The sequence below is a fragment of the Rhinichthys klamathensis genome, unplaced genomic scaffold (genome assembly GCF_029890125.1).
Source record: "Rhinichthys klamathensis goyatoka isolate OS25496 unplaced genomic scaffold, OSU_Roscu_1.1 h1tg000037l_1, whole genome shotgun sequence".
Classification (NCBI taxonomy): Eukaryota; Metazoa; Chordata; class Actinopteri; order Cypriniformes; family Leuciscidae; genus Rhinichthys; species Rhinichthys klamathensis.
In genome coordinates, this window is record NW_026606585.1 from 320,725 (window position 1) to 347,089 (window position 26,365).

Consider the following 26,365-nt stretch of genomic DNA (forward strand, 5'->3'; position numbering starts at 1 on the left):
ACAAGACGACAGTTAAGATGACTGAACAGGACAACAGTTAAGATGACTGAACTGAACAGGACGACAGTAGGCTATAGGACTACAGTTCAAGTACGGACGACAGAACAAGATGACAGGACGACAAAACAAATCGACATAAACAAAGAACATACACATCAATATACTAATTTTTCTGAAAAGGGAGGATCAATACAGTAAGGACGACAGATCAAATCGACATAAACAGAAAACACACACATCAACATATACCATTTTTTTCGAAAAACTAGACAATGACTGTTGACAAGGACAAATGTGTAGTACAAACAAAGCACAAAGCAGTCGACTCATTTTTGTTTAATGGAACCCCATAAAAAAGGATACAAGTTACTGCATGCAAAAGTTTGCATTAACCTGTGCTGGTAAAAATATGCCCTGATAAAATAACTTACAAGATAAAAAAATAGACAAAAAAGTAAGGTATAATACCATGCAATGATTAATGTACAAAAGCTTTATTTTGTTTTTTTATATTTAAAAGCTTTAGCTTTTTTGTTTGTTTATATATATATATATCCACTTTTTGAGTATCTGTGAGTATAATCTTTTCTGGAAACTTTACTTTAACTTCACTACATTTGAAAGACAAATGTCGTACTTTATACTACACTACATTTCGGTCAAGGTCCTCGAGTAGAAATTAGTAACGTCAGTCAGGGGATGATTTTGGTTGCAGGGGTTGCATTTTGGTTGGAAATGAAAGTCGGGTTGACGTCATAACCCGACGTCGGACAGACGTCGACTTTTGATTGGAAATGAAAGTCGGGTTGACATTAAAGGCAAAAAACTTTAAAGGGCACTATTTGAGGGAACAGCCATTTGGGTGTCTGAAACCATTGTGGACGTTATTGAGTGCACTTATTCAATCTCACATTCAATCCCACTACTGGAACTGTGTTCTAGAAATAAATTTGATATTGATATGAGGATAGGTAGGCAGGCATAGATTCAGAGGCATAAGGTAGCCTACTGTAAGTATTACATACAACAATGCAACAATAATAAAACAATGCATTGATATTTACTTTTTACTTTTGATATAGTAGCCTACTTTTAAAAACAAGTAGGCTACTTTTGTACTTTTACTTAAGTAAAAATCGGTCTTTACAACTTTTACTTGTAACGGAGTAATATTTGACCAGTATATCTGTACTTTCACTCAAGTAAGGAAGTTGTGTATAGACTACTTTGTCCACCTCTGTGTAAGAGTCTGTGCAACGAGCTTCACTTGTTCATAACAAAAAAAAGAAAAAGAAAGGAATGGCTGTTGTGACCAGAGGGGGCGCGCTTGATATCGTGTCTTCACGCTGAGCTGTTTCCTGGGTGCACACGCAGCGTCACGGTCATGCCGTCCACACTATGTGGCAGAGCGTGTGTGTGTGTGCGCGTGTATGTGAGAGAGGCAGGGTTGAGGTAGAGGCAGAGTTTCGGAGCACGTTCAGTTGACAGGCGTCGCCGTTGCTACTCGATTCCCGAAAACAACACAAGCAAATACACGGAGCTGTCGCGAGATACGCGCCTTTAACTGGATTAAGACGAGAAAAGCCGTTTTGGACGGACCGAGCTCAAGGCGGATGAGCGCAGCCCGCGGGAGGGCAAGAGTGTTTCTGCGGTGGGGTCCAGTTAGCGAAAGATGAACAAAAACCACCGAGTGCCGAGCAACCGAACTCTGAACGCCGTGGAGGTGAAGAGCAAGGTGCGTAGCCAGCGGGCCAATTACTAGCTAATTAGTGTTTAATCAAAGAATGACATATCTTTGTGTTAGGAATAGACTTAACAGTATATTTGGGTGTTAAGACACACTTACACTGTCCTGGTAAGTTTTGCCAACCTTGTGAGTTCAATCGACCGTTGCTTTAGGAGCCTACTATAAGGACATGGTATGTCCGTTGTTGGGGAGAATTTTAGTGTTTTGACAGGTGCTCTCTTATCTCATGTTGTCAGGTGTTTATTATATTGTAAATATAATGCCTCAAAGTTTTTATTTAGCCACAATATCTCCCAGTCTATGGCAAGCCGTTTAATAATTATTCATTAAACTAACTAGTTTACTATCTATGTTCCTGTTACTTATTTTAAGTACTGATAAGTAGGCCTAATTAAATATTTATTAGCATCAATTTTATTTCAAACTAATTATTATTCATTACATAGCACTTATTACTTTGCTTCTAGTCAAAATCCCAATAGTGACGAATAACTATTCGTGTTTGCTGATAAAAATTGCTGTTACCATTGAAATCTATTGGGATCTGTGGTTCAGATATCAAGTGCTCATGTCAGGCTGTGTAGGCTAGTAGTTCTTGCTGGACCCCGTTCCAGTTTTACTAGAGGCTATGAACTATGCCAGTATAAGACACAAGTATCTTTCTCAGTTGTTACTAGTACTAGTGACACTTCTTATCTCGTTTAAATATATATATATTATTACTTTTTTGTTGTCATATTTTTTAATGATGTTAATAATGAATGTCTCATTATGCAATTATGATTACTTTGTAGTTCTATTTAAAATGTTGCTAGTGCCAACTGGAATCCATGCTGAGTAATGACTAATAAACAGGTACTTGTGTCTATTCAAATAATACTAGAAAAACTGGAATAGATACTAGTACTACTATTATTAGAATAGTTACCAGTAACAAAAGAAAAGGTATCTAACTAATGCTTATTTCCTAGTAAAACCAGAATAAGTTGGAAATAAATAGGCCTATCTGAACCACAGATCCCCATTAAAATTCAGTGGAAATTTAATGCCAGTAACAATAGAATAGAGACTATTAGCAAAGACTTATTGAATAGATTCTAGTTCCTATTGGATTTAGTGCAGTTCATTTTTAAAAGTGCTAGTAACACAGGTAGATACTAGTTTGTTTTAAGTGCTAAAATGGCTTGTATAATGTATCAGTTTATCAAAAGTCTTTCTTGCTTCTAAACTTGTTTTCCCTTTGTCTTTTGGTAAACAAACTGATGATTTCCAACTTCACATCCACATGACAAGATCATGTTTGAGGAAATTAAATATTGACTGTTCTCAAGAAAAAACAAGTTAAATCAAATACCAAGCTGCACATGTGATAAATAAGATAACTGTTATTTATCTCACACAGTGTGTCTCAACTGTGACGTGAGAGCAGGTTGACAGGCATTATACATGCTTGAACAACAATACAGAATATATTTCTAACTTCATACCGCTGTAGTCTGATACCAAAATAAACCAAATATTGGTTTTGTCTCTCAAAACTAATAACATGTCTACATATAGGCTACAGGATTCTGGAAATTTGTCTAGACAGTTCAATCTCATTCATTGCTTTTTCTTGTTTATGTCCATGTTATTGTAGGTAGGGATAGTTGTTGACAATCACCACCAGAGGAATGTATGTGCTGTTTAGTAAATGTTTTTTCATGTCTTTCTTGTTAATCATTATGGATGACACTGTAAACAAGAGTCTGGTCATATTCACTCCACCAACACAAAGATTTACAGGGCTACTTTATAATGGACAAGCCATGCTTGGCTAGTGATGACGTTACAGCTGATTAAGTCTCAGTCCTTCCACTCACGTTATGTTTTTTTTTATTAGTCCTACCAAACCATTTCATAACTTAATAGTGAAATAATTTAAGGAGTCTAATTTTAATCATTTAATTTTTGCCTCAGATTTTTTGCCCATGATTTTCCTGGTTTATAAATAATTTATTTTTTAATTGATTTAAAAGAGTTATTTTTTTCATTGCTACTCATGTTGCTGTTCTATATTTAGTTCTCTGGTACTAAAATCTAATGCTTTCTTTCCCTTAAAGGGATAGGATAGCTCAACCAAAAATGAAGAATCTGTTGTAACTTATAAGCTAGCAAAAAGGGGGCATTTAAATAGTTCTTGTTGCTTTTTTCTAGTGATGCACCGAATGTTGGCACCATATCGTTTCTTGGCTGATAATAGCAATAGTTTAATTTATAGGTTTGGGATTTTTAATGGTCTCTGCCTATTTTAAGATTTAGATCATCGTCTAAAACTAATTTAAAGAGATAGGCTATCTCTGGAAAAGCGCTTTCCCGTTAAGAGCGCATGTTGGAGTGAGTTGCAGAAGTAATAGTTTTCAGTGTGTTTTCATTTGCTTTTCTAAACAAAGTAGTATACATTTTTTATATCAGACATTTATCGATTATAGCTATATTTATCAATTACAATGAATGGCAACTGGAGCTTTCAAGTTTTAAAGAGGAAGGAAAAATAACAGAATCATAACAGAAGTTTATTTAGCAATATTTATTAGTGAAATTTTACATTTCTGTCAGACTGTCACTCAAATCATACTTCAGAGGACTTGGAAGTTTCTGTAGTTATACAATGAAAACTTTGTAAAATGTTTGTTGTTGTACTTATTGTTTTACTATGTCATTTGTGTACACGTACGTACTGATGTCTTTTCAATGTTGTTAGTTTGGAGCAGAATTCAGGCGGTTCTCTTTGGACCGGTCCAAGCCGGGACGCTTTGATGAGTTCTATGGCTTGCTGCAGCATGTGCATCGGATCCCTAACGTCGACCTGCTTGTGGGTTACGCCGATGTACATGGGGACCTGCTGCCAATCAACAATGATGACAACTACCATAAAGCAATGTCCGTGGCAGCACCCCTGCTCCGTCTCTTCTTGCAGCGGAAAGGTGAGGGTTTTTTTTTTTTTAAGTGAGTTATTGGTCAAACTTCAACACTCATAGTTGTAGTTAAAGGAGAACTCCGGCGCAAAATGAACCTTTGGTCTAATAAAACATTGGTACCTAGTCAACCGTTCTCTGAGATTTGTTTTCATGATAATTGAATGTAAAGAGTTTTATCTCTAAAAACTGTTTAGCGTATAACGCTAGTAATGGGGGCATTTAATAAGTAAAAAGAAATCGCGAGTTAATACCACTAACAAGGCTTAAAATAGCCCCACACTAACACAGTAACATAATGAGGGTCCCTACATGCAAAACGAAGCATTGAGAACTTTGTATGTGTACAGACCGTTTAATAAGAAGATATGTTATAAAGACAGTCCACTTCGTGTATAGAGCTGGTAAGTCCTGCCCCTTCCGCTTACCCCGCTGGACCTCTAGGTTGAAAAATCGTCAATGCAAGTGAATGAGAGAAAATAATTATTTTCTAATCCCGCTTGAATTTTGCATTGAATGTGAACATATGTTATCTGTGAATTTTTTATATAATTTTTCGTGTAAAGAATGCTACAATTTAGCGGGTAGAATTTTCATACGGTTAAACTTTGTGTGAGAGCACTTTGTGGACTACAACTCTTCGCTGCGTTTGATATACGTCACCACCACTAGCACACGGATCCCGCTAAACAGCCTGTTTTGTTTGAATGGTGACATTTGGGTACAAAACACACAGGCATCTCGATCTAATTCCTTAGATTATCGCACCGTGATTTGTGGAGGGAAAATGTGTTATGCGGTGACGTCACATATGCGACGTGTAGTCTTTCTCGTTATGTCTATTCCACAACTGCTAGCCAAAGAATTATACAATATACTGTCAAACTCGTTACATGAGAAATTATATAAAAAATTCACAGACAACATATGTTCACATTCATGGCACAATTCAAACGGGATCAGAAAATAATTATTTTCTCTCATTCACTTGCATTGACGCTTTTTCAACCTAGAGGTCCACTTGGAGTTTTACGGATGGGCGGGACTTACCAGCTCTATACAGACAGGAGCCATCTTTGGAAAACAGTCTCGACTAATCAAACCACGAACGACGTGCTAAGTGAGCTGAACTGTATGAAGTTCAGTGAACTTCTGAACTGTATGAATGGCGTTCGTGGTTTGACTAGTCGAGACTGTTTTCCAAAGATGGCTCCTGTCTGTATACACGAAGTGGACTGTCTTTATAACATATCTTCTTATTAAACGGTCTGTACACTTACAAAGTTCTCAATACTTCGTTTTGCATGTAGGGACCCTCATTATGTTACTGTGTTAGTGTGGGGCTATTTTGAGCCTTGTTAGTGGTATTAACTAGCGATTTCTTTTTACTTATTAAATGCCCCCATTACTAGCGTTATACGCTAAACAGTTTTTAGAGATAAAACTCTTTACATTCGATTATCATGAAAACAAATTTCAGAGAACGGTTGACTAGGTACCAATGTTTTATTAGACCAAAGGTTCATTTTGCGCCGGAGTTCTCCTTTAATTTGTCCATCTGTATGATGAGAATTTATAATTTCCTTTAGATTCCCTTATGGTCATAACACTCACAGTTGTAGTTCATTTGTCCATCTGTATGATTTATATGTATAGTTGAATAGTATGCACAAATTTGTTTCAACTGATAATAAATGTGGAGGCAGTAGCTGTGCTTCAAGAAGCTGTCGGACCAGAAGTGGTGCTTTTGTTTATATATCAGTTATATCAGATTATAATGTGACAGGTTATGTTGTTCTAAGGGAAGCGAGTATATCTGTGTGGTAACTTGGTTGCTAGCTGGGTTAAGTCTCATTCCATCCAGATAAATTCTCTTTGTCAACACAGGTGAATTTAAATATTCTTTGTTTATCTTTCCCAAATGTTTATCATTGCTTATTATTGATATTGTATCTTAAAGTTATTTACTTTTCTACGATTATGATATTTAAGACATTTCGCAAGGCTTATTATATTGCATAATCTTCCTTTAGGCCTATTTGTTTTTCTTAAACTAATGTGGCCGAGTGTTTCTTAATTTGGGTTAAAAGTCTTCAGACTTCTAGACTTTGAACCCTTGGCTAAGCTTATTTGAAAGGAACAATATAAAGTTAAAGTAACACAGGTCACAGTTGTTGTGTGGTTTTGGTGTGTTGTGGCTCCAGGCTGTGGGGTGCCCCATTTTAAGCTGTGTCTGTGTGCCATATGACCTGTAGATGGTAAGCCACTTTGTCAGGTGAAGATTAGAGGGGTCACTGTGTAACATTGTGTGGCCTGCGTTTCAATTACACGGCGACGCTAGCTTCATGCTGTGACCTGTTGCTATGGCAGAATATGTGTCACAGAAGCACATGCGGACCCACCCACTTTTTAACTCCACATAGGGAGTCCTATCTTGTCACATGTTTTAGTTCTTTGAGTGCATGTGTGTGTGTATGTAGTGGGTACGCAGACATTATTCCAAGTGTGATGTTTAATGTGGAAATTCTGAACATGGTAAACCAAGAACAATAACTATAACGATAATTATATTAGTGCTCATACCCACGGGCAATAATTGCTGCTTTAAATGCTTTAGCTCTTTAAAGTTAGGTTGATTTTTAAAATGATAGTTCACCCTAAAATGAAAATGAAGTCATCATTTACTCACCCTGGTGTTGTTCTAATGCTGTATGCCCTTCTTTCTTTTTCTGACCACAAAAGGAGAAATTTTAAAAGTTAAAAAAATGTCCTGCTCGTGCTCATCCGTATAATGGCAGTGAATAGTGGCCAGCATCAAGCCTTAAAAAAAGACACAAAAGTGTCACAGAATGATCCCTTGCATTACGTGGCATATATTCCAAGTGTTCTGGGGGTATACGATAAGGTTTAGTGAAAAAAACCCTGAAATTGAATGTATTATTTTAAAATCCTAAACTTGACCGTTGGTATTCTGTGCACAGCTACGCGACATGCTCGTTCATGAGACTCTGTTAGTGCCGCAGTTCACTCCGACTTGCCCAGATAAAGCACACGTTATGAGAAATAAAGACTAATAAAAACGTGACCACATCAGATCCAGAATTTTTTTTGCACTTTGTAGTGAGCCAGCACAAGGGCTTATGTTTGAAATCACATCAAGGTGCACAGTAAGACTGTCAAACTAACTGAAATCTTTTGTGCAGCGTCTTGCCTTCGTTGAATGGCACACATTCAGTGATCTGGGTTAAGATAGCCTTCGTTGTGGTTGGAGTTCACGTGGGGGATGGGGGGGACTGGAGCATTCTTGAGCGGTGCGCCTCGTCTGTGGATTGTGTTTGGAATTCTGGGTTTTGTTCTGTCGTAGCCTGTTTTGCATATTCAAGTGGCTCCAAATGAGGGTTTATGTGTTTCTATATGTGTCCCGTCCCAACACAGACATGCATGCTTTTTCAGACAACATCAGGATGACTACAATACACCAATCCCATGCTTGTTTACCTGCTGCCATGGCAGCAGTGAAAAGCCCAAGCTGATCGGGTTTAATGACAAGAGATTCTTGAGTGGTGATTGCATGCTGCTGGCATAGATATTAGATATTCAGGAATCAGGATTGTGGGGGACCGGACCAAATTTAATCATTTTAAGAATCAACCATTGAAAATGGCGAATCTCTGTCTGAATACTGAGTGGGACGTCCCTCCACCCTCAGTGTCTATGGTGGTTACGGCACTGTCTGTCTGTTGTGGATACATGTTTGCTGGCTTAAGGGGTGTTGCCACCTGTGTGTCTATTTGCATCATTGATTTCCTGATCAGACATCCTGCTCAGCTGCTATGTCATAATATTGGGTCTTACTCTTTGCTCTATATTTTATGTGCTCTACATTGTTACCAACTGATTTCAGGAAATAATCTCTGTTCCAAAACCTCCTCAGACAGTGTTTTAAGGCATTATAGGAATGCTCCTGATGTGAAATGTTCCTTCAATGTTATGCAGCCCTCTAAAATACCTAATTTTGGGCAGCATTGTTGCAGCAACCTCTTTTCTCAATAGTTCATTTAATACAGAAAGACAAAAAAAGCTTAATCTAATCACAACTGTTTTACCCAATGTGATATATTTATATGCTTATTAAGATCATGTTTATACACTAGAAAGTAAATTGTTAATGTAGTAAAAAAAAGTATTATGGGATGGCGACATGGCGTATTGGTTTACATAATAATAATAATAAACTTTATTTGATATAGCGCAAGGGACTTTGGTTGGTCTACTTGTAGATCTACTTGAATTGCCAAAATATAAAAATAAATTTACTCACTTGAAGCTAAAATTTCAAGTATGGGTTACCATACTTGGCCTTCACATGTCACTTTCACATACAATGCAGTGCATTTTACAATTTACAGTTAACCAATCAACAGGTATTTTTCTGGAAAATTTTATATAGAGTAGCTTAGTAGCCAGCCGGATAGAAAAGGGGAATGCAACATATGCATTGCATAAGTATCAAAAACATATCCTGCTCAATCTCCACACCTACACCACCTTCCTTTGGCATTTGGCATCACCCTAAAATTGCATTGTTGCACCCTTTTAGCAACATCAGGGCTCGAATTTCGGCGCGGGATTGCGGGTATTGCGCATAATTCTAATCATTCCCGCAGGTCTCCCATTTATAATGCGGGAAATTCCCGCAATCGTAATCCACACAGATAATAAAATAAAATCATTCTTTTAACAACTATCTTCCAGACACAATTTCACAAACAGCGTGAGTGTTCAGCGGTGCCGCGCGTCTTCTATCTCTTCTCATAATGTGTTGTGCAAGGCAGGCATCAAGCGCTGCGGCGATAATACACACTCGCGTTTAGGAGTCGGGAGTCTCGGGACGATAGACTGTAAGGTCGGGACATGACGGAATATTCACTTGCACAATCGGGCCAGCAGTGCATCGTGGCTGAAGTCTTTTTAAGTCTTACCAGTTTAAACATTAAAGCGATTTTAAACTAATCAGTGCTCGCGCGCTCTCTGAGATTATTTTCTTTGCGCACATTCATAGAAAATCCGCCTCAAAAACAGCTGGCCATTAACTATTTTTCGCGGATTATATTGCTTTAACACGCAAAATTGTCAATTTCGGTCTTTGTGAGTAGGCTATACTCTAAATATAGTCGGTTTTGTCTTTAATAGGCCTAAGCATAAAACGCATGCCAGTATAATGAACACAGGATCCGTGCACTAGCTCTTAAAGTGACGGAAGCCATATGTGTCTGTCATTAATTTTGTTGTCAAAACAACAAGAGATGGCTTTAAGTTAAAGGAATCAGGTTTAATAGCCTATGTATTTAATTTATTCAGGACTAAAATACTACCCAGTGTTATTTTCCATTTGATTACTTTATTCAGTTTCTCACTAGTGTCACAAAAACTTTTCTCTTTAATTGTCTTTATTTGTATCTTTATTCTATTGTATTTATTTGTGCTACTTTTTTCAATTTGATTAAACAATTTAAATCAAGCTTCCTTGTGATGCGTAAATTCTTAACAACAGTATTACCCCATTGTAAAAATGCAATGAGCGCTAACATTTAGGCAAGATAAATGTAATAATTTTGTTTGGAAAAAATGCCAAACGCCCCCCCCCCCCCCCCTTTCTCCCCCTCAAACAAAAAAAAATCCCCCCCATCAGAATCATCTAAGGGGGGATTCCCCCCCCCATTTTCCAAAACGAAATTCAGGCCCTGAGTGCAAAGATTAAAGAGCCGAGTCTCCTGAGCTCTTTACACAAGGATCATTATTTATGTGGAGTGTGTGGACTTGCTGCCTCTGCACAGCGTTCTAAATCTGTCACTTATGAGGTTCCATTTCGGTTAGGATGCTGCCTTAGAAGAAAGCTGCCTAGGTGGCAGCTGACAGCTCACTAGGTTTTGAACAAAGCTTCAATTTGAGCATCCACACATTTACTTGATAGCTTTAAAATTTAAACCAAACTAAAAAATCTAGTTTTGAAGGAGGTTGTAGATGAGTATTTCCGCTGAGATTAATATACGAGCCGGCTAATAGTATTAGCATTAAATACTATTCTTTTGTTCACTAAAATTAAAACTTTCATCTGTTTCTAATAATAGCCCCGTGATTCATTTCATTGTGTCATTCATTACACATTATTACCATTCCTTTCATAGTTTTCTTAGCATGTCTTTGGGATCCTCCCTGCTGGCCTCACCTGTCTGAGAGGTGTGGTTCTGGAAAGCAAATGGAATAGTTTCTAGAGAGTGCCGTGACTTACGTTTTAGGAATCTGCCCACTCTTTCCCTCTCTCTTTCGCTTTACCACTCCTCTTCTTTGCTGAAACCACTAATTTGTTTACTTTTCCATTCATGTCATCAGCTGAATCAGGGCACAGGGGGGTGGGTTTGTGTTTTATTGACACCTGTGACGTCTGCAGCTTTTATTGCCGTTTTAGGAGGAGCCGCTTTAATAAGAGGGAGGAATGCCAGGGTCAAGGAATGTCAGACTGATACACAGAAGCACTGGAACACTGTTATGTCATCATGCCTGGATAGAGAGGGCCAGTGCGATTGGCCCAGTGCCTCTCTGGTGTTGTCAATGAAGCGGAGCGGGATGAAGGAGGGGTGGAGGGTGGAAGAGGTTGTACTTCTGGGGGGAAGGGGCAGTTAGCTGCAGGATTTGGGGGAGGCGTCACACTGTGTGGAATGTGGTCAGACTCTGATCACCTCTGCTGATTAGATTAGACAGGACAGGATGGCTGCACATGGGTGCGAGGAATGAAGAAGTTTGTGAAGGTGGTGTAGAGAGGGACCAGATCAGGAAGGAGGTGATGGGAAAAGGTGGGAGTGTAAGGAGGTGATATTAGTGGGAAAACACTCTGCTATTACCTGATTGTTAAATAAAAAAAAGTGTAAGACCTGGGGGTCAGTTGCATACACATAGCCTTAGCCCTTATGTTAAGACTGTGTCTAAAGTACTATGACCAACCAGCATTGAATCAAGGGGCAATCAGTCTTACTTTCTAATAACAAATTAGACCAATCTACATTTTTATAAACTGACTTGTTGAAACAGTTATGAACAGTCTTAAAGAAAGAAATGTGATGAGTATTCTAGTCTTAACGGTTTATGCAACCTGGTCAATGGTTAGTCCTGTATTGGATAAAAGGGCAAGTCATTCACAAACACAGTATTTGTTGTCAATTCTTTTTCAAATTGAGTTGTTCTTGTGCTTCATAAGAGGTGTCGATATCATCTTATATTGGTACTTTTTCTCATGGTATTATATGTATCGATACTTTAGATGCTTGTTTTAATATAAACAACCATTCAAAAGCTTGGGATCAGTATGATTTTTTTAATGTATTTGAAAGTCTCATATTCACTAAGGCTGCATTTGTTTGATAAAATAACCCTGTAAAAGCATAAAATTGGGAAATATTATTATGATTGAAAAATTTTAGGAATCTGTCTCCGTCTTTGGGAAACTGTGATTTTTCAGGATACTTGAAGTTCAAAAGAAAAGCAGTTATTTGAAATAGCAATCTTTTATTACATTATAAATATCTTTACTGTCACTTTTGATGAGTATAATGCATCCTTGTTGAATAAAAGTATTAAAAGAAAAAAATAATTCTGACCCCAAACTTTTAAATGTTTGTGTAGATAATGCGTGAATTCATTCTTCTTGTCCAATTGAAATAATGAAGTAGCAGGTTGTCTAAAGCAATATTTCAGCAAGAAACCGTTTTTGGACACCGTTCAGAGGTACCGTCATGGGATGTGCATCCCTAGGGATTTTCAAAATCGACTGAATGACTAGTCAACTATTCAGTCTTAACTGGGTTTGACCCTGATCAGAGCAGAGGTGTGTCGTCTATGGATGTTCCCTTGTTCAAAAATGGCTAGATGAAGCGCAACCAAATGGAGGGTTTTAAAACACTTTTTGAAGATGTTTTAAAGTGTAAAACAGATAAAAATAAATTTAAAGCAAAAAAAAACAAAAAAACAACAACAGTGCTCTAAACTTTTGAATATTGAGATGCAACTTGTGGTGGTTCTTTTAAAAATGATGATAATAAAGAGACACTTAAAGCACTGCTGCTAAAATACCAAAATAAGTACCAATACCAAATACCAGTACCAAAATAAAAAAATATAGATAAACTTGTCTGTTTTCGAATGAACAGTTTTGGACCAATTTGACCCATACCTGTGCCAAACTGGACACTGTGAACCATGCGAGAGAGATTGAAACTTTAGCCTCTCTCGCAGTACACAACTATGATGTAGGATCATTTGTTCTTTATTGCCTCTGTCACAAGTTTTGAATGCTGATCACTTTAGTGTTTTATGATGCTTCTGTGTATGATTAACCTCAGAGCGGTAAAACACCTTCCGAACTGAACTCTGACCATGTGACCTTTACCAGTGCACTTCACATTCTTCACAGAGTCAAAGGCAAGAGAAGGTGCAGGTTATCAGAAAGGTCCTTGCTGACAGGGTGTCCCAGCTATTGAGTGCAGGAAGTCTCTGCTCCACAATTCCACCTTCTATTACATGGGGAAAAAGAGTAAAAATGTGTATAGACTGATCAAAATTTCTATCCAATTTATTTCACAGGCACAACCAAAACAAAAAGGTATACAGTATATAGTTCTGCTCATAGTTTACTCAAGTACTTAAGTACAAATTTGTTTCCAGGCAGACTAATTAAAGCCTGAGCACTCTGATTCCTGGAAATTGCTTAAAGCCAGCCAATCATATTGGAGTTTGCAATGTTTGTGTACAGTATGCATCAGAATGATATGAATAGACTGTAGACTCTTAACAATAAAGCTTCCAAATGAGGGTTTTTGGAGCAATGCTGTAGAATAGCCATTTTTGGTTCCCCAAAAAACTTATCGGTAAACAGAAAAGAAAAAATATTTTCATAGTTTGAAGAACATTTTAATAAACTAAAGAACCTTTTGTGCAATGTCATGCATGTAAAAGGTTCTTCATGGAACCATCGATGCCAATAAAGAACCTTTAGGTCAGGGGTCTCAAACTCAACTTAACTGGGGGCCGCTGGAGGTAGAGTCTGGGTCAGGCTGGGCCGCATCAAGTATTCCACAAAAAATAGTAATCAAGTATTCCAAAAAAGGAGCACAACTGATCCAATCTTCTCAATATTTATTATTAACGTTTCTTCTGAACTGTTCCTCTGAATTTGAACATTCCTTTCTGTACATGATTGGTTCTTCATGAGCTGTCCTTCTGACAGTTGAAGTTCATTTTTACAAACTTTCTTTGTCTATAACACATATTTGTGATATTTATATTGCTTATGTCCTTTTTATTTTCTTTATACAACACATTAATGATATTGAATGTTTTTACAAATATTTGCAGTCATGTCTGCCCGTCTTATTGAATTCTTTCTACACATGTATAGTGTCTCAGGCAAATGACTGACTTTGCACAAATCAAAGCAAACCGTCTTATCAACCTGTTGGACACATATTACAAGCTCAAAATGATTATTCTCACATTGTTTTAGAGCAGGGTCTCTCTCCAACACGTCGCAAGCGAGCTACCAGTAGCTCGTGGCCTGATTGGTGTTAGCTCGACAAGGGGCCGTTCACATATCGTGCTCACATATTTTGCGCGCTCAAGTTCGTTATTTCAAATGTAGGCGCGCGCTCATAATTGAAGCGACGCGCTCATTTTTTCCAGCCGCAGTATGTTTGTACTTCGCGGTTGTCATTGACAACTATTGACAACAAACCCACCGTAAGCTGTCACGAAACTATCTATGGTAGCCCATAAGGGATAAATATATATATATACACTCACCGGCCACTTTATTAGGTACCCCATGCTAGTAACGGGTTGGACCCCCTTTTGCCTTCAGAACTGCCTCAATTCTTCGTGGCATAGATTCAACAAGGTGCTGGAAGCATTCCTCAGGGAGTTTGGTCCATATTGACATGATGGCATCACACAGTTGCCGCAGATTTGTCGGCTGCACATCCATGATGCGAATCTCCCGTTCCACCACATCCCAAAGATGCTCTATTGGGTTGAGATCTGGTGACTGTGGAGGCCATTTTAGTACAGTGAACTCATTGTCATGTTCAAGAAACCAATTTGAAATGATTAGAGCTTTGTGACATGGTGGAAGTAGCCATCAGAGGATGGGTACATGGTGGCCATAAAGGGATGGACATGGTCAGAAACAATGCTCAGGTAGGCCGTGGCATTTAAACGATGCCCAATTGGCACTAAGGGGCCTAAAGTGTGCCAGGAAAACATCCCCCACACCATTACACCACCACCACCAGCCTGCACAGTGGTAACAAGGCATGATGGTTCCATGTTCTCATTCTGTTTACGCCAAATTCTGACTCTAACATCTGAATGTCTCAACAGAAATCGAGACTCATCAGACCAGGCAACATTTTTCCAGTCTTCAACTGTTCAATTTTGGTGAGCTCTTGCAAATTGTAGCCTCTTTTTCCTATTTGTAGTGGAGATGAGTGGTACCCGGTGGAGTCTTCTGCTGTTGTAGCCCATCCGCCTCAAGGTTGTGCGTGTTGTGGCTTCACAAATGCTTTGCTGCATACCTCGGTTGTAACGAGTGGTTATTTCAGTCACTGTTGCCCTTCTATCAGCTCGAACCAGTCTGGCCATTCTCCTCTGACCTCTGGCATCAACAAGGCATTTCCGCCCACAGAACTGCCGCTCACTGGATGTTTTTTCTTTTTCGGACCATTCTCTGTAAACCCTAGAGATGGTTGTGCGTGAAAATCCCAGTAGATTAGCAGTTTCTGAAATACTCAGACCAGCCCTTCTGGCACCAACAATCATGCCACGTTCAAAGTCACTCAAATCAACTTTCTTCCCCATACTGATGCTCGGTTTGAACTGCAGGAGATTGTCTTGACCATGTCTACATGCCTAAATGCACTGAGTTGCCGCCATGTGATTGGCTGCTTAGAAATTAAGTGTTAACGAGCAGTTGGACAGGTGTACCTAATAAAGTGGCCGGTGAGTGTATATATATATATATTTAAACGCGGCACACGCAACGACGGGCCGCACTAACATTAAACTTTAATGTCAAGTAGGGGGCCACAAAATATCACCCCGCGGGCCGTGAGTTTGAGACCACTGCTTTAGGTGGTCTGTGGGACCAGACACTGGCCTACAGAAACAAGCTTAGCCCAGCTGAAGTAGCACATCCTGAGTAGCAAAGCAGTCACAGTCACTCCCTGAGAGATAGAGAATGTGTCAGAGGGATAAAGATGATGCACTGAAGGAAAAGAGTGGGAGAGAGAAGAATGAGCAGCGTCAGCATGAATTAAACTGAAGGCAGCAGTAGTTACATGACATGGAGGAGTCATTCTACCCACACACACTCTTATTAAACATGCATACTGCTCGGTGTTAAATTTGTTACAAATGTGTCCTTGTCCATAAAGGTGTTCACAGAGCTCTAGCGTTGCATTATAAAGGAACTATATATGACACAGGTGTGTTGATTACTAGAAAAAAATATTGACTTCCCTCAAATGTAGAAATAAAAAAACAAATTTCACAACGTTGTAGGTCTTTCCATATTAAGTGGTCCAATAATTGAAAAATTACAAATGATCTAGCAATCTCCATTGAACCACTTGAGATGGAATAACCTTTTTACCATATATCATTTCTTCAGTTTTTTTTAGACATGCTGAAATGTGATTGAATGATTTTGAATGAAAAACGCTGAATCTATTTCTCATTTACCTGCTCTTTAAAGCTGCAGTCCGTAGCTTTTCCTCTTTGTCGCCATCTCTCTGTTCGAAATCTGTAACTGCAGTGATTCGCGGAATTATCATCTTTACGTGGGTTGTAAATCGGCATGAAACAGCGCGGATGAACACAGTGCTTTGAGGCGAGTGCTGCTGTCAGTCACCGCGCTGTGTGGATACTGTCATACAGAATCACAGATTCACTTTTTGAAAGTTTGACCAACATAAGAATTTTCATAAGAAAATGTCTTCTGAACAAGTAAGTAACATCCATTTTTGTTCTGACCAACTAAGGGGGAAAAAGCATTCGACATAAGCTTCGTTAGATTTAATCAACGTGATTTACAGCAACCGTGCAAATTATAGCCTACTCTGTTCTCAAATTGTTCATGTTAACAACATCAGCATTGCGTGACTAATGTTAAATTTAATGTTTTATGGTTACCTGTGTAGTTCAGAATTCATATTCTCCATAATAGCAAAACGAGAAAGGCACAACAAAGGAAACTCCATAACTGTGTGAATTAAGAAAACGTACTGTTACACGATTGAACTATTGAAATGTCTTACTTGTTCAGCAGAAATAAGCCGTCTCTTCTTCCGTTTCGAACCCCTTCAAAACACGGAGTTCACGCACTTTTCAAAAGCCCCGCCGATGTTTAAATCCTTGTGTTCGCATGAGACGGTTTCTTTCTCTTTCTCTAGCCACCTTAAATCCGAAGTACAAAGTCTTTTGGGTTTTATAACTGCTGAATCTTCAGTTGACACTGATGATTGTTGTTTGGATCTTTCTGGATGCCATAAGTTTAATTATGTAAAGTGCTGCGAGAAAAGCCTATACATCTAAACATCTCCTCACGCGCAGTATAGCCGGCTAGCCGAAACTCCTTCTTTATGTGTACGGGTGTGACGTCATGACGCAAAGATATGCTCGAATTTCCCGCGGAAACCCACCAGTACCACTGGAATTAAAATCATTATTACAAGCTAACCGTTTTTGAATCTAGCTATGGCAAGCAGATAGTTTTGACCACTGGCCGAATAAGTTTTTTTTAATATAATTATTTTGGATTATTTTTAACTTAAAAAAGTTACGGACTGCAGCTTTAACAGCACATAAAAACTAAATGAATTATGGCCGCTGTACATATCATTCAGATGTTCTCTTTCTGTCTAAGTGTAAGTCGCTAAATGGATCAAATTTTTATGTGTATATAGTCAACTGTCCTGGCTCTGTGCATATAAGACTTAAAGATCTTAGTTTGAAGACCTAATGCTTGACACCAGGTGTTCTGCTGTCCGTACAGTTCACAGGAAATGCATGATGAGGATGATGATGAATGATGCGTTGGCGGCTCAAGGTTGTTTACACATAATAAGCCATTTGAATGGCTTGAATTTTTGCTTAAATTGGAAACTGCTGTAATGATTCCCATGCAAGTTTCATACACAGTGCACCTTATTTTTTCTACATGTTCTCTCTGTATCTTATTCTCAAGGGATTTCCCATGTTTCATTGCTCTCAGCCTTTGTTGTCTACCTCTGTTATCAGAAGAGGTCTAACTTTATCGTATAGCTGTCTCACAGAAGTATGCACTCAGCGGGCCCAGAATATAATCACCTCATAAAGTTTCTCTATTCAAAGGTTTTTTACCCATCAACCATCACTCTTTCATTCTTGTTCTCGTTCCTAATAATAAGCACTCATTATAGCCCTTTCTCCACCCGCTCTTCTCCCCTCTCCTCTATCGTGCCGTGACTGGAACGGGATGGTACACACTCCTCATGTGGGAGACGTCTGGACTTAACCTTAAAGAAGCAGAAATGTCAGCGGCTGCTCGTCTGAATAATCTGGGCGCATAATTCTCTGCAAGCAGCTTTGTGGAGCGAGACTGTAAACAGAAAGTAGCACATGCAAAAAAAAACTGAATGAGACATTGACAAAAGTGAAACATGAGCCATCGCGGCCTTCATAAGGCCTGCTGAATATTGGATGAGATGAGTCTCTCACAGTTTGCGGTGAGCAGAGACACGGTGTGACATCTCTATTGTTTTCACGCTCCTCGTGGGATGCTGCTCACGAACGTGCCTGCGAACTTCTGAACTGACAATGAAAACTGAATTATCAATAGTCACTAATCAAATTGGTGTCATCTAAGCAAATTACATTAAGTTGCACATTTCAGTGTTCAGAGTTCTTATCTTATATATTCTTATCTTTTGTAATGTTGGAAGGTGCACTAAGTACCGGTAGATAGGTGTAAGGAAAAAGTTTGAAGGTACTTTGTTCTTACACCTATAGACATGAAAAGTAGATATGTTTAATATGATTTCCTGATGCGTGTCATATCATTGGCCTAGAAAAAGTATTTTATTCTATTTAAGTGATAAACAATATATTGATATCGGTATTTATCGGACGATTTTTTGGTATCGGCAGACACCTGGTATTTAATTGTTCATTTGCCCTATTTTTACATTTAATTTATCTTTGCAATCATCTAACACACTCAAAGTTAATCTTTAAAAACACAAATAATTTAACAACTTTGTTAAATATTATCGTTAGCAAATCTCAAAATGAACAGGCATATCCTTTTTTTATAATGTGCCTTGTTTCGATGCCCAAATTCACTTGTAGCATTTACTTTTAGTGTTTTATATTTAGTTTATTTAGATTAATAGTATTTTAAATTTATTTTAATATTGACTCTTTATCAATCACTTAAACGCAGAACAGTTAAGAATACACAAACGGTCACCTGACCTTGGGACTGCTGGACCCTGCGTAATGGGATACTGATCATCTAGCAAAGGTGGGGCTGCATTTCACTAAGCTCTTACACACACGCACACTACTCTCATTGGTTGACATGGCAGACTGATCACACAGACTGCATCCTGCTGTCCTCTGACAGGAAGTGAGGAAGGTGCTTCCACTGCCACGGTCAATGGTGACCACAGTATCAGATAAAGCCAGTGTCACATTTCCACTGCCATATTAACACACAACTGCAGAGAAATCCAAGATGAGAAAGAGAAAGAGCGGCTCACCAAGGCTGCAATTATTTGATCTAAAATACAGTAAAAACAGTAATTTTGTGAAATATTATTACAGTTTAAAATAACTCTATTATATTGTAATATATTTTATAAAGTAAGTTATTCCTGTGATGGCAACGCTGCATTTTCAGCATCATTACTCCAGTCTTCAGTGTCACATGATCCTCCAGAAATCATTCTAATATGATGATTTAATGCTCAAGGAACATTTATTATTATTATCAATGTTAAAAACCGTTGTGCTGCTTAATATTTTGTGGAACCGTGATACATTTTTTTAATAAAGTTTAAAACTACAGCATTTATTTTAAATGTCTTCACTTATTTACTTAAAAAGTCTCTTAAGAAAACTACTGTAAATTAAAAAAAAAATCCAATAATTTTCTGCACTAAAAATATTGTTCTTTAGTAAATAAGTTTAGTGAAAATAAGTTTTCATGCTGTAATCATGAACATCTGGAAAATGTTGAGAAAAATTTTGAAAATTCATGTCAACTCTTTGTTTGTGTTGAGAATTGATTGTATCCCCTGATTGTAGAGAGGCCAATGCATGATGGGGTGTAATGAGACCTGTATGCTTGTGTGTCTATGTTTGATTAAAACACATGATCATCTCTCATATTTGTGATGAGCCATTATGGCCCGACTAGTTTTTCTGTAGTGATAGTGTCAGGTTTCACAAAGAATCAACTGTGTTGTGTTCAGGAAGTGAGATGATGAAGTTGTGTGTGTCTGTCAGCATGATGCAGTTTCCATACATCACTGCTTTATGCATCCTCTCGCTTTTTCTCCTGTGAACCTCTGAGCTTACAGAAAAGCTAGTTTGTGCCTGTTTGAGTGGCCCTCAGGCACTTCCCATGCTGCCCTTCAACACTGACTGTGAAGCCATTGTTATGCTTTAATATGGAAGAGTGGAGCAGATAAGGAAGGAAGAGAGGAGAAGAACGCTGGAGGAGATGAAAAGAGACTGACTGTTTCAGCCAAACTTGCATTGCTGAGACTTGTGTGTGCATGCTGCGTGTTTGTGAATAAATCTCAGCTCTGTAAGGTCAGAATGAGATTTTTTATTAAGTCTGCAGGTATTGAAGGCATGTTGCCAAATGATTGTTAAAATTTCAACACAGGTCTGCCAATTCACGTTGAAACAAAAAAAAAAACCACAAGGACGATCCAGGTAGTTTTCTTGTGGGAACCGGCAGGGAGACCTTTACTCTCTCTCACTGAACAATCAATCTTGTGTGTTTTGACTATATTTGGGCTGAAGTGAAATCTATTCGCATGCTAGATCACACAGCCTCATCCCTGCTAACATGGTCCTGGTTAAACAAATACCGTACAGGAAGACACTTTTCGTTTTAGAGGTACAATTCAGGTTTATGTCATAAAAAAAATCCGTAAAAATGCATGGCTTTAAGTCACAAACCTTGTCGGACCTAGATACAAAAGATCAGTAAATAACATAATTGAGATGTTAGTAATAATCTCATTAGATGGTTGTTTTTGTTAATAATTACATCTCTTAGGTTAACCATTGTTCGTTCATGTAAATGGAGTTCAGAAAAACACTTCTTGGTACTGCTTTGAACTCTCTCAGACATTTCTATCCTTTTTACCTACGTACATTTCTACCCTCTCGCTCTTCCTACTCTATTCTCCTTTTTGATCTCGAGTATGAATGTCTTGCAGGTGAAAGTCCAGGCTGTGATTAAGCCTCTGAGGAATTCATAAAGGGCAGCTGAGAGAGAAAGAGAGCGAGGTTGAAAGGAGGCTTGGGTTTACAGTAGATTACACATTAGCTGAGAGGCGGAGGCAAACTAACAAGCAGGCATTCTCTACCACGGTATCCCCCTGCAGGTCTCTACTTACAAAGCTGTGGGAATAGTAGTACAAGTGCAAAAAAAAAAAAACATGATAATTTGAACATGTTAAATAATGAACTTGCACTGATAATGTGTGTTTACATGCACAACAATACGCTGATATTGAACTGTTGACTGAGCCACTGAAAAGCAGTGGTGGAGGAAGTACTGAATCTCAGTACTTAAGTAAAAGTACAAATAACCAGAGACATATTTACTTTAGTAAAAGTAGAAGTACCACAATGACAACCCTACTTAAGTAAAAAGTAAAAAGTACCTGATTTTAAATGTACTTTAAGTATTAAAAGTAAAAGTACTTGCATAACAATTTATTCTCTTAATGTCTATATTCTAATGATTAATAAAACAGTTAATTCTCTACCTCATTCAACCTAATACTCATATAATGATGTTCAATATGATGGAAAAGCAGTTATATTTTAAGTTTTTGTCACCATTTCTGAACAAGCTTGCAATTAGGCAATATACACATCAAGCTTACTATATACCCTTACTATATACGGTATATATATATATATATAAACACACATATTATGTTAAAACACCGTATATGACGGCGTTTGGCTGTAAACGCGATTCATTTATGGCGTAATTCTGAACCTCTTGGCTTGCCATACTAATCCTAACCATAATACACACGCACCCCACATCACTACTAAACCTACCAATGCGTTTCCTATGCATGTAAAAACTAATTTCCGCGTATAAATTGCACGATAAACACACTGCGTGCTATAGAGACGCATTTAGTGTGACCGGGTTGATATATCTATGGCAGCCAAACTTCACTGGTGAGACAGAAACGTGCGACGAACGGACGGTCAGGATGACGTTTTGGCAGGGGAAAAACTGATCAGAAAATTTAACGAAAATGTAACAGAACGTTGTAGAAATGTACTGGAGTAGAAAGTATAATAATTGCTGCAAAATGTAACGAAGTAAAAGTAAAAAGTATGCACTATTGATTCTACTTAAGTAAAGTACAGATACGTGAAAAATTTACTTAAGTAAAGTAACGAAGTATTTGTACTTCGTTACATTCCACCACTGCTGAAAAGTGTCAATGCATTTTTTTATTTTTTTTATTACAAGTTATTTTTTAATAAAGTAAAAGCAAAAAAAAGTTAATTTAAATTATGATTTTCATTTATTATTATTATACGCATTAATCACTTTCTTAATTGCCAATAGTGAACAGCTTGTAAAAAACAAAAAAAAAACAAGACCTTACCCTACTTTCTAGGTTGTGTATGAAAGCCTGTAGACTGATTTTATGTGAAGGACTCGGGACGTTTTTGCCGGGAAAATCAAAAGGATGTGATATTTGCATGCGTTCCCGAGAGCCTCTCTTCCGTTCAATCACACATGAAACTAATGCTTTTACATTATTCAGGATAGTGCCGAAAGAGCTATTCTGTAATGTCAATGTGTCATGAAGAGAAAAGGGATTAAGTCAAACTATAGTCTCTCACAGTCAGATCTATATACCCTATAGTCACAAATATAGGCTCCTTTATAATCAAACTATCATAACAGTGTAATTTTAACGACCTTTGTTGAATTTGCGGTTATTGTTCAATGACTAGTTGTCTATTGTAATCCATTCCTAATAGAACATAACTTGTTTTTAACCCGCAGTATTCCTTCAAATCGCAATGCCTAACATAAGCTTGACATATTTACATTCTCTTTCTCTCTTTTCCTCCTTTTGTGCAGAGGAGGCAGATTACTCTTCATTCGGTACGGACACTGTGACCCGTAAGAAGACCCCGGCGGTACTTGCTGCAGTCCTCCTTCGCCCGGACGCCAACAAGAAGAAGCCTCCGATCATCATCAGCCTGCCCAAAGATTTCCGCCCAGTGTCCTCCATCATCGATGTGGACATCCTCCCAGAGACGCATCGACGTGTCCGTCTATACAAACATGGTCAGGAGAAACCACTGGGCTTCTACATCCGCGACGGTTCCAGCGTTCGCGTTACGCCCCAGGGCCTGGAAAAGGTCCCGGGCATCTTCATCTCCCGCATGGTCCCTGGGGGCCTGGCAGAGAGCACAGGACTGCTGGCCGTCAATGACGAGGTGCTCGAAGTCAACGGCATTGAGGTGAGCGGAAAGTCTTTGGACCAAGTAACGGACATGATGATTGCTAATAGCCACAACCTCATTATAACCGTCAAACCGGCCAATCAGCGCAATAACGTGGTACGCAGCAGTGGAGGCGGAGCCACATCCGGCAGCTCGGGACGATCTTCGGACAGCAGCACCAGTGTTTACGGTTACTCGACACCAGGCTCCATGGCTATGACCCCGTCCCATATTATCCAGAACTATGAGCCGGACGAGGAGAGCGAGGACGAGGAGGATCTGGTGATCGAGGCGGACGGAGGGACTAAACTCATTCCGCAGGCAGCGGCACGGGCGATGGCAAGTTCTAGCATGCCCGCTCTGCCCCGATATGAGCCTCACCTCGACCTCCGCCCCTCGAATGGTACCATGGTGACCAGCGCAAGCGTAGGGTCTTTAAATGCCCGCGACAGGGGTTTGGAGGGGCGTAATCTAGAGGAGGACGGCACAGTCATTACACTGTAGAGACGCACACGCCGCATATAATCACACACATGCCAATACACACTCTTGTGTGCCATAGGACTGAAAATGCATGCATGTCTTTATACTTGGGTGACCAGTGAGTCCAGGACCAAAAGAGCAGGACAGTCACCACAGCACCTTACAGCACTTCTCTATAACCGCAGGGACCAGGTAGTCCCCATCATTGAACCCATGGAGAATGGCACAGCACCAAAAATAGCTGCTTCTTGAGTAATAATGAACTTCATGAGTCAATGCGATTGAATGAATGAAGATGCCCGTCACGTGACTGAGAACAGATACTCTGCTGCGTATGAATCATGACAATCTTTTTCTTTTTTTTTTTACTTTGACAACCACTCCCTTTCGAGCATTATGACGGAGAACAAAGTACAATGGGCTTAACCAGCCTGTGTGCGTTACCATGGTAACTGAGTCTGCGCTACAGAACTTCAGAAGGAACTGAAATATGCTCTTCATCCATTCCTGTCTGCAACACTAACACACCCAGCTTACCTATTCTCTGAACATTTGTGGCACTCGAGCGAATGATTAGGAGGTATTTTCACTTGATCGGACGTTTCAGTACGGTTGTAGACTGCTGCCTCGCTTAAGATACAGATGTCTATTATTATCTCAAAAGTTTTTATTCATAGCCAAAAAAGACAAATGATTAATGTCATATTTTTCATTGTGCTATGTTTTATTTGTACCACATATGTTTCTTTATGACAAGGGCTATCATCCTGCTCTCTGCTACCTGTGGTTTATTTTACCCACGATCTTTACTTGATAACCCTTTGGAATAGATCATCATTAGCTGTAATGTTTCAAAGGAGCGCTCTGAAGTGGACACTAAGCTGTTTCATTAATGATGAGTGTCCTGTGACGCTTTGCAATAAGGGTCAGTTTGTTCAAATTATTTAAAGGGATAGTTCAACCAAAAATGAACGTTGTCATCATTTACTCCCTTTAATGTCATTCCAAACCTGTATGACTTTCTTTCTTCTGTGGAAGACAACAAAATGTCTCAGTGTTTTTTTTTTTTTGTTCATACATTGAAAGTCAATGGGGTCCATTGTTATTTTGGATCCCATTGCTTTTCATTGTATGGACAAAAACAAAACTTATTCAAAGATATTCAATCAGTCCTACAGGTTTGGAAAAAAGTGGTGGTGAGTAAATGATGACATAATTCAAATTTTTGGGCAAACAATACATTTAATGCATTAGGTATCATGAAGTAACAATTAACAATATTTCTGTGTACTTTTTTAACATTTCAAATCGTATAAAGTTAATATGTTATGAACAATGAACAATAGTATATTTATGAATAAACTAATATTAACCTCGCTATATAAATGTTTTTGATTTATGATACATAATGCATTAATTAATATTAACAAGTTGAACCTTATTTTAAAGTGTTACCTCTAAAAATAAGCGTTGCAAATGAATCATGAACCCTTGATTTTTGTGATTATTGAACCACTATGAATATTGAATATCTGTCAAAATATTCAATATCGTTCCTTATTGTTTTAGTTTTTTTGCGTCAGCAGCGTACCAGCCAAACCCTTAAGAAATTATGTGACAATGGGATTAGTTTCAGCATTACTATGGGACAGGCATGATTTGGTCTATGTAGACTTAATTGCTGTCACTGTGTTTTTTTTTTTTTACATTTAACTGGCTGAAATCTCAGCCACAAAACCCTCTGTTAAGTCCTTGCAAAAATGCACAATATCATCATATTGTCATCTCAAAATAGTGGGGTAATTACTAAAAAATGACCTCTTATATGAATGACTGGACAAATGAACAAATATTAAGCTCTTACTTTCAAAATCAAATCATTCATATAAGTCCATATGACTGTTGGTACATGTCTCCCCTTCTTGTCCTTATGCATACATATCATAATGATATGCACGATGTCACAGCTGTAAGCTTCAATACGAACTTTAAAGATCTCAGAGTTTGTGTCAGCAGATGCACTGGAAGAGACTGACAAGAGACGGATGTGCCTATTCTCTTACAGCAGGACCTGCTGATGGAGATTTAGCCAAAGTAGCCTTTCGTTATCTCCCCTTTCTCTCTTTATAATTGCTGATGAGAATCCTAACACTGGGCATCTGTGAGCAAAGCACATGTCTGCTCGGTTCCTCTACCCATCGTCACACAGAGCTTTTCATGGCACTTACATTACCAAAACCTGCTTTGAGTAGCACACGCACTGTAGCTGTGATCATACACGCTTCATCCAGATCGTTCATTCTTGTGGTACAAACGACATATTGAATGCTGTCTTTAACTGGTAATTAATTTCATAGTA

The 26,365-nt window shown here is 38.5% G+C and overlaps 1 protein-coding gene across 1 annotated transcript; it reads left to right on the forward strand.

The window, feature by feature from the left end:
* Positions 1–1,451: 1,451 nt before the first annotated feature.
* On the forward strand, positions 1,452–24,393 carry pard6b (par-6 partitioning defective 6 homolog beta (C. elegans)). Its single transcript, XM_056246405.1, has 3 exons — positions 1,452–1,735; positions 4,491–4,713; positions 23,156–24,393. The coding sequence occupies exons 1-3, from the start codon at positions 1,673–1,675 to the stop codon at positions 24,025–24,027; spliced, it is 1,158 nt and encodes a 385-aa protein (XP_056102380.1). The 5' UTR covers positions 1,452–1,672; the 3' UTR covers positions 24,028–24,393.
* The last annotated feature ends 1,972 nt before the right edge of the window (positions 24,394–26,365 follow it).